Source organism: Rhincodon typus, chromosome 34 (genome assembly GCF_021869965.1).
Source record: "Rhincodon typus isolate 14 chromosome 34, sRhiTyp1.1, whole genome shotgun sequence".
NCBI lineage: Eukaryota > Metazoa > Chordata > Chondrichthyes > Orectolobiformes > Rhincodontidae > Rhincodon > Rhincodon typus.
Window position 1 is genome coordinate 5,846,808 of NC_063365.1, and position 13,922 is coordinate 5,860,729.

At 41.7% G+C, this 13,922-nt stretch overlaps 1 protein-coding gene across 1 annotated transcript in view; it reads left to right on the forward strand.

The window, feature by feature from the left end:
* Window positions 1-1,756: 1,756 nt before the first annotated feature.
* LOC109918262 (elastase-1-like) overlaps window positions 1,757-13,922 on the forward strand; it is a 23,490-nt gene continuing 11,324 nt past the window's right edge. The window contains 2 exon segments of the mRNA XM_020518167.2: window positions 1,757-1,949; window positions 2,696-2,776. Of these exon segments, the coding sequence (XP_020373756.2) occupies window positions 1,757-1,949; window positions 2,696-2,776 (274 nt within the window).

A 13,922-nucleotide genomic window follows, 5' to 3' on the forward strand; every position in this document is an offset into this window, starting at 1 on the left:
CTTGTTGATTATAGAGTGAAAGGAGTTCATTTCATTTGACCCACTTCTTTATAACAGCTTGAGGGTGAGAGGCAGGTTATACTACTTTTCACATTTCTCTGAAGAGATTATAAGGTGAGGTGCTCCTCTCTGGGTCTTTTGATTTTAGTTATCAGGTGGAGGTGGGGAGGTGGGGGTGGAGTCGACCTCCACTTTATAACACATCGCTCTAGGGAAAATACCTCCAGCCTATTCAGCCTCTCCCAATAGCTCAAACCCTCCAACCCTGGCAACATCCTTGTAAATCTTTTCTGAACTCTTTCGTGTTTTACAAGTTTTACCGGTAACAAAGAGACCAGAATTGAATGCAGTCTTACAAAAGTTGCCCATCCAAATTAAAAGATTAGCAGAGATCTTACAGGACTGGGAAAGACATAAAGAGCAGCAGAGGGATAAAAGAAAAAGTGAGAGCTGCACCAGGAGATCGTGAGAAAGATCTGTGAAGGATATCAAACATAACACAAAAAATTAAAACTATTGTATTTATGCAGCTCCTTTAACAGAATAAAGTATCCCAGGATCTTCACAGGAATGGTAGCAAATTAAACTTGACAATGAATCACAGATATTCAAAGTGTTAAGAGAATGAAAATAGATAAAGGCAACATGACCTCTTAAAAATTTGAAAATTTGAAATTTGACTTGAAAATAAAGAAATGGCAGATTTGTAAAATTATTATTTTGAAGAGATTTGTGAGAAACTGAAAATAAGCAAAGATGAGGAACATAGTCAATTTAATCAAAGTTAACACAGATTTCAATTGACTAAGGATTGAAAATCTAAAGACTTTGGTGTTTGTCACACGAGACTTTGAAAGGAAGTGGATGTGGAAAATGCAGTTGCTTTAGTCGTTGTCTTCTAAAATTCTTTTGATTTTGGAATTGTGCAGATGGATTGTAAAATTGCAAGTGTACATTATAAAATGCAAACTCCTTCCCACAGAGAGCTGTGGGGACAAAGTCCTCGTTTGTATTTCAGGCTGAGAAAGAATCTTGACCAGTTCAGAATCAAGGCTTACGGGGAAATTGCAGGAAAGTGGACGTGAGGAATATCTAATCAGCCATGATCCTATTGAATGGTGGAGCAGGCTCCAAGGGCTGAATGGCTTATTCCTGTTCCTATTTCTTATGGTTTTGTGGCCTACTCCATTGTTTAAACAGTGTGGATGTGAGAAATCACAGGAATATTAATCAAAAGCTTGTTGTGGGGAGGTTAATAGAATCTGTTATTGGGAAAGAATGACTGACAAAATGACTGTTTCTCAGGATACAGTCAAAGATACTTTTCTAAAGGAAGTTCTTGTTCTTCGTGTTCTTCAAATGATTCATTTAGAGACATTCATAACAGTGTGTGGTGTACTTCGACCTATGGCATAATTTCTAAAAGGAGCTGATAAACTTAAACCCAAAAATAGCATGATCATAGCTCAAATCAGTTTGTTAGCAGCAGCTACACTTGTTAAGGGGGTCTTGTTTCTCCCAGTTTGTACTGGATTTCCTAAAACAATACTTTCTAGAACACGCTTAGTCACTGATGCAGTTGTTTGTGTGTGGGCAGTCAACCTATTATTGAAGCAACTAATTTGACTGACCATGGGATTGGCTGACATGCAGATGCGCACAGACGAACAGACCACCCAGAAGCATCTGTGACCCTCTGTTTAGCTTTGGCGTTATTATTGTACACAGAACAGGTTAATCCTGGAACAATAGTGACATGGAGTCACATGAAGGTCCCTGCATGCCCGTCACTTATATAAATAAGAGAATGAAGAGGGGATGTTTGGAATTGCATGATGGAACTCTGCTGAAGATGCTGGGACAAATTGTGACCCTTGTTGTCCTCGTACCCTGTCTAACACAAGCCTTGCATATTAGCAATGGCCCTCAACGCAAAATTACACATTTAGGTAAGTGCATTAAAAGTGCCTTCTGAATGGGAACAGTTAATAATCATTTACTGACAGACTAAATAATTTCAGTTGATGATCAGTTCAGTGATCATATAAATACTATGAGTGTGGAACAGGGACAATCAAAATGCAAAACACAACGTTTTTATTTGTTCTTTCAATATAGGTGATGCCAACAGGAATTTCTCCTGCTGCCTTTGTGTGTGATGGTGATGGTGTTGTCTGTTAATTTTCAAATTCATTCTCCAGATGTGGTCATCACAAACATTTATTGTCTGTTCTTATTTGCCCCAAGAAGACAGTGGTAGACCTTTTATTCATTTGTGGGATGTGGGCATTGCTGGCTAGGCTAGCATTTATTCACCACCCTTAGTTGCCCTTGAGAAGATGGTAGTGAGTTGTTTTCATGAACTATTGCAATCATTGGAGTGTATGTACAACCACCATCTTCTTGAACTGCTGGCAACAGTTTTTGATATAACTGCACAGAAAAAATTTACAAGAATGTTTTCAGGTTTGAGAACCTTCAGTTCTGAAGATAGACTGGAGAAGTTGGGATTATTGTCCTTGGAGATGAGAAGCTCACAGAAGATGTACATAGAAGTTTACAAAACTGTGACAACTGCAGATAGGGAGAAACTGTTCCCACTTGTAAAAGAATCAAGAACAAAAAGTGACATTTAAAGTAATTTTAAAAAGCAGCAAATATCATTGAGATAGATTTTATATCACAAAGTGAGTAGTTAGGATCAGGAATGCACTGCCTGGAAGTGTGATGGAGACAGGATCATTCAATTTTTTTTAAATTCTTTAACAGGATGAGGGCATAGTTGACTAGGTAGCATTCATTGCCCATCCCTAATGGCCCAGAGGGCAGTTCAGAGTCAACCACATTGCTGTGGGTCTGGAGTCACGTGTAGGCCAGACCAGGTAAGGATGGCAGTTTCCTTCCCTAAAGGACATTAGTGAATCAGATGGGTTTTTCCCAACAATCAACAATGGATTCATGTTCATCATTAGACTCTTAATTCCAGATATTTATTAAATTCAAATTCCACCATCTGCCATGGATAATTATTTGAATAGAAACATTATTATACGCCCTATTTATGTTGTGAATCTGCACTGCGCCCCCTCCAAGGCTGATATGTCCTTGCTGAGTTTTTGGAGAGCTGTGTTTCCTCAGCGGGTGGCCGTCCATCGTAAATGGATTATCCATAAATCTTCCATCTTTCACCAAAGTAAGAGAGGTTGTTTGAAAAATATCACTGCTAAATTTTAAGAAAGGCAATTTTACCAAATAAAAACCTTATGCGTAAAAAGGCAAAGATTTTGGGTGTCTTTAATTTAATGGAAGGAAACATCAAGCAAGGTATAAACTTAAACTACTAATTCATTTTACCAATTCTCCCTCTGGCCTCCCATATTTCAAAAGCTGGACTCTCTTTATTCAGAGATAACAAGGTGTAGAGCTGGATGAACACAGCAGGCCAAGCAGCATCAGAGGAGCAGGAAGGCTGATGTTTCGGGCCTAGACCCTTCTTCAGAAATGGGGGAGGGGAAGGGGGTTCTGAAATAAATAGGGAGAGTGGGGAGGCGGATAGAAGATGGATAAAGGAGAAGATAGGTGGAGAGGAGACAGACAGGTCAAAGAGGCGGGGATGGAGCCAGTAAAGGTGAGTGTAGGTGGGGAGGTAGGGAGGGGATAGGTCAGTCCAGGGAGGACGGACAGGTTAAGGGGGCGGCTAGTAGATAGGAGATGGAGGTGGGGCTTGAGGTGGGAGGAGGGGATAGGTGGGAGGAAGGACAGGTTAGGGAGGTGGGGACAAGCTGGGCTGGTTTTGGGATGCGGTAGGGGGAGGGGAGATTTTGAAGCTTGTGAAGTGCACATTGATACCATTGGGCTGCAGGGTTCCCAAGCAAAATATGAGGTGCTGTTCCTGCAACCTTCGGGTGGCATCGTTGTGGTACTGCAGGAGGCCCAGGATGGACATGTCGTCTGAGGAATGGGAGGGGGAGTTGAAATGGTTCACGACTGGGAGGTGCAGTTGTTTAGTGCGAACCGAGTGTAGGTGTTCCGCAAAGCGGTCCCCAAGCATCCGCTTGGTTTTCCCGATGTAGAGGAGGCCACAACGGCAACAGCGGATACAGTATACCACATTAACAAATGTGCAGGTGAACATCTGCTTGATGTGGAAAGTCTTCTTGGGGCCTGGGATGGGGATGAGGGGGGAGGTGTAGGGGCAGGTGTAGCACTTCCTGCGGTAGCAGGGAAAAGTGCCGGGTGTGGTGGGGCTGGAGAGGAGTGTGGAGCAGACAAGGGACTCACGGAGAGAGTGATCCCTCCGGAAAGCAGATAAGGGTGGGGAGGGAAAACCTACACTCACCTTTACTGGCTCCATCTCCGCCTCTTTGAGCTGTCCGTCTCCTCTCCACCTATCTTCTCTTTTATCCATCTTCTATCCGCCTCCCCCTCTCTCCCTATTTATTTCAGAACCCCCTTCCCCTCCCCCATTTCTGAAGAAGGGTCTAGGTCCAAAACGTCAGCTTTCCTGCTCCTCTGATGCTGCTTGGCCTGCTGTGTTCATCCAGCTCTACACCTTGTTTTCTCAGATTCTCCAGCATCTGCAGCTCCTACTATCTCTCTTTATTCAGCTTGTTTTATAGAACTCTGCAAACGATTAATCAAATTCCTGGTAGTCTGTGCAAAAACACACTAGAATTGTCAGAAAATGCATAAATATACTGCCCGAAAGCTCAATTGAATTCATCATCTGAATAACAGAATAACATCTAGTGGCCCATACTTTGTGTTATGATTGATTGATTTCCCTCCCTCTCACATTTTTATGTTCTAAGACCAGGGAGTGAATTCAGCCAGGGGATACCTGATTGATCTTTATGCATTTTCAGTGTGTAGCTGTCAACAGAAGGATTGCTGATAATCCAGCAAATTAAGCTCCATCCTTCCTCACCTCAAATTTGCAAACTGTAAAACTCAATACTATTAAAAATGTGAAAGTGCAATAGGATTTAGATCAGGAAGGTGGACAGATGGACTTTTATGGCACTGTGCTTTCCTAGAACTGAAAAACAGTATGTTGTGCCAAGGTTGAAGGAGAAGGCTTATCATCATTTTTTTGTGGCAACACAAGATGGGTGATAAATGTCACCCTTGCTAGTGACATTAATATACAGAGAGTAAGTGAAGAGAGAAGTGAAGTGAAGAGCTGGTGGGGTCATAGTAATATTTTTGGACTAGTAACCCAAAGGGACAGGGAAATCCTATAAGGCCATTTGTTCAAATCCCACCAAGGCAGATATTGAAATTGAAATTCAATCAGTGAATCAAAATCAATGCAAAATAAAAACTAGCCTCAGTAATGGTGACCATGAAACTATCATTTTTTAAATAAGATTCATTCTGGTTCACTAATGCCCCTTAAGGAAGGAATCTACCATCTTTACCTGGTCTGGTCTAAATGTGACTCCAGACCCACATTAATGTAGTTAACTCTTGACTGCACTCCGGGCAATAAATATTGTCATTATCATTGCATGAAAGAATAAACTTTTAAAAGTTGAATAGTGCTTCATGAGCTATTGTTATTAAAAACAGTGTTTGTATTTTGCTGGGTAACCCTATTCGGCTCAGAGCTAAATGAGTTTTTGGAGCCAGTGCAAATTCTGTCACATGCTGCATCCAAGTGTATACATGGTGTTAACTGTATTTGTGATTCCATTGAAACACCCATATTGACCTACATATCACAGGTCTCAGGAAGATCTCCATCAACCTCATCTAAATTATTTTGGTGGGCAGTCATTCAAAATGTAAGAAGAATCTTGCTTACACACTGTACTGTGATTAATAATTACTTAATCTTTATTTGGTGATGTGATTGAGAGAAGAATGTTAACCATGGAATCTTGAATTTGTACCTAAGCAGACAAGCATCTGCAAAAAGCATCAGAGATAGCAACAGGGATAGATGATCAGCCTGCTTTGCCTTTCATACAGTCACAGGCAATCTTTCTTCAACTCCACTTTCCTGGTTGCTCCTCATCTCCCTTGTTTCTCTAAGAGTCTGTCTCAGCCTTAAATATACTCAGTGATGAAACATCCACAATCCTCTGGAGTAGAGAATTCCATCGATCCTCAATGCTCTGAGTGAAGAAATTCCTCATAAGTCTTGAATGATTCACCCACTGTTCTGTGGACTGTGCCCTTGTGTTTACCCTGTCAAGCTTCTTCAAAGTCTTGTATGTTTCAATGAGGTAATTTCTCATTCATCCAAACACCAGACAGTATAGGCCTGTTTGACTTATCTCATCATGGAACAGCCCTCTCATCCCATCAGTTACTGCTTCCAATATTAGTGAATCATTCCTAGTGCATGGAGACCAAAGTAATGCACAAGAGATATGCTATCACAAAAGACTTAGGCAATTGTGGCAAGGTTTTCTTGTTTATATACTCCATTCCCTCAGCAATAAGGACGAACATGATACTTGTGTCACTCTGACGAAGAGCCATCTAGACTCGAAATGCTAGCCTGCTGTCTGTCCACGGATGCTGCCTGACCTGTCATGATACTTGCATTTTTAATTGTTTGCTGTACTTGTATGCTATCTTTTCATGTGCCTTACAAGAACAGCCGTTGTCCAATTTTGTCCATTTCCAGAGGGGCAGGCAGCAAGTTAGAGTCACCAGGTTCCCACTCAGACTTTCATGTCGAGAATTTTTGGCTTCTAGTTTCCTTGCAGTGGGTGGTAGGAAAGAAAGCTCAATATTAATGAGCTAAGATCAGCTGACACCAAACAATAATCCCTGTTTACAGGCCCCTCAATTTAGTCTCAACAACGAGTAATCTGTTGGAAAATGCAACATTTTGCTCCCGATGTTGAGTAAGGCCTGTTGAACTTCTCACCCAATTCTCCCAGATTTCTAACTTTAGCCCATGCTGTTCAGGTCACTATAAAATTCCTGTCTGAATGTTAATTCTGCAATGAAGGGTGTGTAATCTATATGTAGGTATCATCTTTGGAAATTGGATTTTAAAAAAGAAGTTGAGTGATTTGGTCAGTTCTGTGAAAACTTTATTTTTAAAAAGGTCAGAAAATCATTTAGACAGTGGCCTAAATACATAATTACTAAGAATCTGACTTAAGTCAATTGCCTCATGCACTCCTGTGGTGTTAGTGGACAAAATGTTTATCTTACTGGGTTTAGGACAGACAGAGTAAACAGAACAAAGCCATTAGTTTTGCTTCAATTTCAGAGCAGACTTTCAGTTCAGTTCAGAAAGAAATAAACAAGTACAGTTCAGTGGAGCCAGTCAGTTTAGCAGAAGTGTCTTCTAGTCCGTGGCATTTCCAAACCAGGACAGTTTGTACAGAAGTCTTCAAATTATTAGAATTGAGAAAGTTTAGGCCCTCAGAATTATGTCCACAGATTCAGAGAAAGGATTTGTAGAATTGTCACCACAGTCCATGGGAAGAAAACTGCAAGGAGTCAGCTCAGCAGAAACTGAAAGAATTAAAATAGGACGATAATCTCGCTGCACTTGAGACCATTAACAGATAATGTAGAGAAACAGGTTGAAACTTTATTTTGCTGTTATGTTAAGATCATAGATTCCCTACAGTGTGGAAACAGGCTCTTTGGCCCAACGAGTCCACACCGACCCTCAGTGCATCCCACCCAGACCCATCCTCCTATAACCCACCTAATCTACACATCCCTGAACACTACGGGCAATTTAGCATGGCCAATCCACCTAACCTGCACATCTTTGGACTGTGGGAGGAAACCAAACAAACCCACGCAGACACAGGAGAATGCGCAAATTCCACACAGACAGTTGCCCGAGAGTGGAATTGAACCCAGGTTCCTGGCACTGTGAGGCAGCAGTGCTAATCACTGAGCCACTGTCTTCTATCTTCTATATCTACATCACTTGTTTTTTTCCTCATTCCTGCAATAAACTTGCAATCTGTTATTAAGGAATATCTGTAGCCTCATGAATAGTTTAATGAATTAATGCTAGCTAACTAAAAAAAATTTAAACTTAGGATCTATCAAGCCAGGTTTCATTCTGGGATCTGATTTGTTCAGGAGCACTATCATCTGGGATCATAACAATTCCTTGTTCAACGTTATTTTGTAACCAAAATTTGCTTTAATACATTGAGCCCCAGTCTTCAGTGTGAGCATATTCAGGTGCTCTTTTAATCTCAGCGTATTATAATTCCATTTTTCCACTAAGAGGCAGTACTTTCTTAAAACTGCCAAATTATTTGACAAATTGGAAATAAACCAAAATGTAAATTGTTTTTAACAGGTTTGTATCTAACCTGTTTATTTATAATTAGTTAGCTTCAACTATGTGTTTGTATGATTACTCCAAATCTGATTAGCTCTTGAGCTGGAGGAACACAGCAGGCCAGGCAGCATCAGAAGAGCAGGAAAGTTGACGTTTCGCGTCAGGACCCTTCTTCAGAGGGGGAAGGGCCTCTGAAATAAATAGAGAGAGAAGGGGTGGGGCTGGGGATGGTAGGTGGGATGGTGATAGGTGAGTGCAGGTAGGGAGTGGTGGGGATTGGTCAGTGAGTGGGGAGGGGAACGGATAGGTGGGAGAGAAGATGAGATAACAAGGTGTAGAGCTGGATGAACACAGCAGGCCAAGCAGCATCATAGGACCAGGAAGGCTGACGTTTCGGGCCTAGACCCTTCATCAGAAAAAAAAACTACTATCTCTGGGAGAGAAGATGGACAGGTTGTGTCAGGTCAAGAAGGTGGGGATGAGAGGGAGGGTTTGTCGTGGGATGAGGGCGAGGGTGGGGAGATTTTGAAACTGGTAAAATCCACGTTTAGGCCATCAGGCTGTAGGCTCCCGAGGCAGAAAATGAGGTGCTGCTCCTCCAGTTTGCGGGTGGTGTCATTGTGACACTGGAGGAAGCCCAGGATAGTTTGAAGCTGATTCAATAGGAACTTTAAAAATGAGAATTAAACAAATACTTGAAGAGGAATCGTGTTTGGGGCAACGAAGTGAGAGGAATTAGATAGATCTTTCAAAGATCCAGATTAGGCTTGATGGGCCAAATGGCCTCTTCATGTGCTGTATAATTCAATGATCTATTAAAGATAAGTCATCACAGTTTCTGCCAATGGACAAATAAAGGGGATTGTGGAATACAACTCCATAATTGTACATAACAATAATATGATAGACTAGTAGTTGAATTAATTTAAAAAAGTTTGTTTGCTGTAATTACTTGGACACAAAGGAAAAAATATTGAGTAGGATTTGTAGCACAATCGTGGTGTGAGATAGTTATCATGATTTAGGATTCTACAACCAACTCATTAAAAAGTGTAGTAATGTTTGTTTTAATCTATTTTTATTCTAAATATATTTAAATTAAAATGTAGTCAGATGAATTCATACAGGCAGAAAATCCCTCGTGGGGGCTTAGAGCAATGGTCCCAATATCTTGTGGCATTTAGAGTGCAGCCTCCCATAATACAACACAAACGCTGTGGTGTTTCCCGCTCTCGTATATGGCTCTGAGACGCGGACTATCTACAGCACATCCCTCAAGGCACTGGAGCAGTTACACCAAAGCTGCCTGCACAAGATCCTGTGAATCCGCTGGGAAGGAAGATGCACCAACACCAGTGTCCTCAACCAGGCCAACATCCTCAGCATCAAGGCACTGACCACCATTGATTGGCTGCGATGGGCTGAGTATTCCACCCACAAGACTGACACGAGACTCCCCAAGCAGCTGCTCTGCTTCCAGCTCCAAAACGGCAGGCAAGCCCCAGGTGGACAGAGAAAGTGCTTCAGGGATACCCTCAAGGGTGAAGTATGGCATTCCCACAGACACCTGGGAATCCCTGGCCCAAGACTATCCAAAGTGGAGGAGGAGCATCCAGGAAGGCATCGAGCACCTTGAGGCTTGTCGTTGGGAAAATGTGGAAGCCAGGCAAAAGCAGCGAAAGGAGGGTGCTATCATACCCATACTTCACCCACCCCTTCCCATGACCACCACCTGCCCCAAGTGTAACAGAGCCTGCAGTAGCCATATAGGTCCATACAGCCACCTACAGACTCACCCTGAGAGTGGAAGAGAGTCTTCCTCGTCTGTGAGGAACCACCGATGATGATGACAACAAAAAGTATGTTGATAGCCAACCAATGCTTGCAAACTCTTTTCAGTAAATATGCACAATAGCCATGTGCACTGGCCATTTCCTCACAGCTTTCAAAGCTTTTGAATTTATCCTGCTTTCTGAATGTCTGAGAATTACTATAATTATCTGTACTTCCCTGGTCTGGGAGCACAGTAATCACACGACTCGACAGAGGATTATTCCAATTAGCTGAAGTGGTGTTTTACCGCACAGTCCTTTTAATGATGGATTGTATGCCGGGGTGATGATTTGATAAAATCAACAGATTGAAACTTGCCACATTCCTTTCACAGACAGAAACAGTAGAGAGTCTTGAAAGAAAGAAACGGATTGAGTTCATCCTCAGTGGCAAGAGAACATCTACCTTGACCCTCAATTATTTTGGTTTCTATTCAGATTATTTTCTTCAAGGACTGAGAGGATTTATTAGCCATTGTAACCCTGCCTAATAAGTGTTCTCCTTTGTGGAGAGTGAACAGAAAACCCCCTTCAATCCCTTTGCAATGGGTGGACCACCAGCAACTCTGTCATACAGATGTCTGCTCAATTTACCAATGAACTCATGTAACAGCCAATCTGTTACAGCCCGGATTTAACTCCAGTCATTTAGCAGTTCCAGATTAAACCCTCATCAAAAAGCAATGCTCCTCCTGATATCACTCTTAGTCCTGCACCCCTAAAGTACTTGTGCACACACACAGCCAAGTAATTGGATTTCTCTTGCTCCTGTGATAGAGCTGGAGATTGGGACTAGCTGGGTAATTCTTTCAAGAGCCAGTATGGAGACAATGGGCTGATTAGTCTCCTTCTGTACTGTAAAATTCTTTGGTTCTATGATTCCATATCCAACCATTCCTCCCTCTTCTTGTCTGCATATTTTACTTGAAGGAACTGTTTCTTCAGATTTCTTTCCATAAATAGAAGAATCACAAAGGAAGTAATTGATTAACAGTAAAGAGGATGTTGTTTTTGTATACAAATATATAAGATATAGACAGGTTTTGTCATGCAGTATAAATTGTTGTTCTCTTGGAGTTCTGGCATTCTTGTGATTGTGTTCTGATGAATGTGAGATGGAAAGCTCTGACAGTGTGTCTCTTTCTTCAACAACACTCAAGTTCAGTACAGTCAAGAGAGCTTTAATATAGTCAACAGAATTTGCACAAAATAAAATCCTAAGAAACTGTCGCTTTGTAAACTTGCAGGCATGGAAGAAACTTCAGGACAGCTCAGCTCTGTGGCTCATCAGTAATACTGTTGTCTCTGAGTCCAATTACTAATTTCAATTTGATTTGATTGATTTATTGTCATGTGTACCAAAATACAGTGAAAAGCTTTGTTTACGAGCAGTACAGGCAGATCACAGCAAGCAAAGGATGTACAGATCAAAAAGACTTAGAGGCATACAGGTTACATTGTAGGTGACATTATTTGAGGCTACAATCCATTCAACAATCTGATAACAGCCGGAAAGAAGCTGTTCCTGAAACAGCTTGTGTGTGTGTTCAGGCTTCTATACTTTCTGTCTGATGAAAGAGATTGTAGGAGATCATTACCGGGGTGCGATGGGTCTTTGATGATGTTGGCCACTTTTCCGCACAAGTGAGTTGTGTAAATAGAGTCCATGGTTTGTACTTTAATTTAAACAGATATACCAGTGCAGTACTGAGGGTGTAGTGCACCCTGAATGTGGTGGGAATCCAGAACTCCCTGCCTGTAGGAGTGGTAAAAGCTGAAACCCTCATAAGAGGAGTGTTGGAGGCTGAGGCTAAGGAGACTTTATAGAGGTTTATAAATCATGAGGGGCACGGATGGGGTGAATAGCTGAGGTCTTTTCCCCAGTGTAGTTGAGTCCAAAACTAGAGTACATAGGTTTAAGGTCAGAGGGGAAAGATTTAGAAAGGACCTGAGAGGTATCTTTTTCACGCAGAGAGTAATGCGTGTATGGAGTGGGCTGCCAGATGAAGTGGTGGAGGCAGGGACAATTACAACATTTAAAAGGCACCTGGATGACTACATGAATAGGAGAGATTTAGCAGGATATGGGCCAAATCCTGACAAATGGGACCATATCAGTTTAGGATATCTGGTCAGTGTGGACCGAAGGGTCAGTTTCTGTGCTATATGACTGTATAACAGCCTCTGAACAGCAACATTTACAAGTTTCATACCTTCTAAAGAATATCTGGCTCTGCTGTTCATAATACCAAAACGGACCTTACACTTACCCACATCATTCTCCATCTACCACATTATTGCCCAGTCACTTAATCTGTCTATATCTTGCTGCAGCCCATCAGCTCCACACAGATTACATCCTCAGTTAGTTTGTATCATCACCAAACATGGATGAATGAAGCTGTTTCTTCAGGTGGAATTTTCCCCTCCCTGGAACAGTGTGTGGGCAATTGTGATACTTTGGAAAAAAAATGGTGAGAAAGAGATTCTATTTTTGCCAATGTCTTGAAAAAACTTTCCCAATTTTTCTCCTTGGAAGCTTTAAACAACAACTTTCGAATCTCACAATTGAGCAGCAGCAAACTTTATTTGGATATCCCTTATTAGTCAGACATGCCTCATTTCTATACTACCCCCAATTCACCCCTTACCTGAGAAACTAGATGGCATAAATCCCTGACTGTAAAGCAGCTCACAAGTGACTTTCAACTACCACTCCACCCATTGCAAAAGGATGTCTCAAGATATTGGCCTCATTAATAACTACTTTACAACACAATGTTGTTACCTCAAACACGTTACCCAGGCCATGGTAACAGAGGAGGAAACTATCACTGGAAGGGTTCAAAAGAAAGAAGAGATGTTGGATAGACTGTTGGTACTTAAAGCTGGCAGGGATCCGGGACCAGATGAGATGCATCCAAGGATATTGAAGAACGAAAGAGTGAAAATTACAGGGGCACTGGTCATAATCTTACAGTCTTCAATAGACTCAGGGAGGTGCAAGAAGACTGGAGAATTTCACACTTTATGGCCTTGTTCAAGAAAGGTTATAAAGATAAGCAAGCAATTACAGGCCAAGAAATCAGAGCAGGACTAGGCCATATAGCTCCTTAGGCCTGCTGCATTACTCAACAATATCATGTCAACTCCTCTTGTGCCTGCTTAGCCTGGCCCTCAACTCCCTGATATTTCAAAAAGTTAGTTGCCTTCTCTGTAAAGACTTCCAGTCATCTAACCTCCACAACTCTCTGGAGTAGAGAATCTCAGACTCTCTGGGAGAAAACATTCCTTCAAATCTCAGTTTCAAATGAGTCTCCCCTTATTTTGTACCTATGTCCCCTTGTTTGAGATTCCCCCACTAATGGAAATATTTCCTCAACATCTACTCTGTCAAGCCCCCTCAGGATGTTATATATTTCAATAAGATCACCCCTCATTCTTTGATCAGTCAGTGGGGTAGAAACAATTATTTGGGATAGAATTAGTAGTGACATGGAAAAGGATGAGTTGATTAGGAAGAATCAGCCCTGACTACTGAAGGGGAAATTGCACTTGAATAACCTGAAGTTTTTGAAGAGGTAATGGAAAGGCTTGATGTGATAACGCTGTTGATGCAGTGTACATGGATTTTCAGAAAGCAAGTGCTACACAACATAGATGTATAGAAAGTTATAGGTCAGGTAATAATAGGGACAGTAGGAATATGGATACAAAGTTAACAAGGTGTAGAGTTGGATGAACACAGCAGGTCAAGCAGCATCAGAGGAGCAGGAAAGCTGATGTTTCGGGCCTAGACCTTTCTTCAGCAA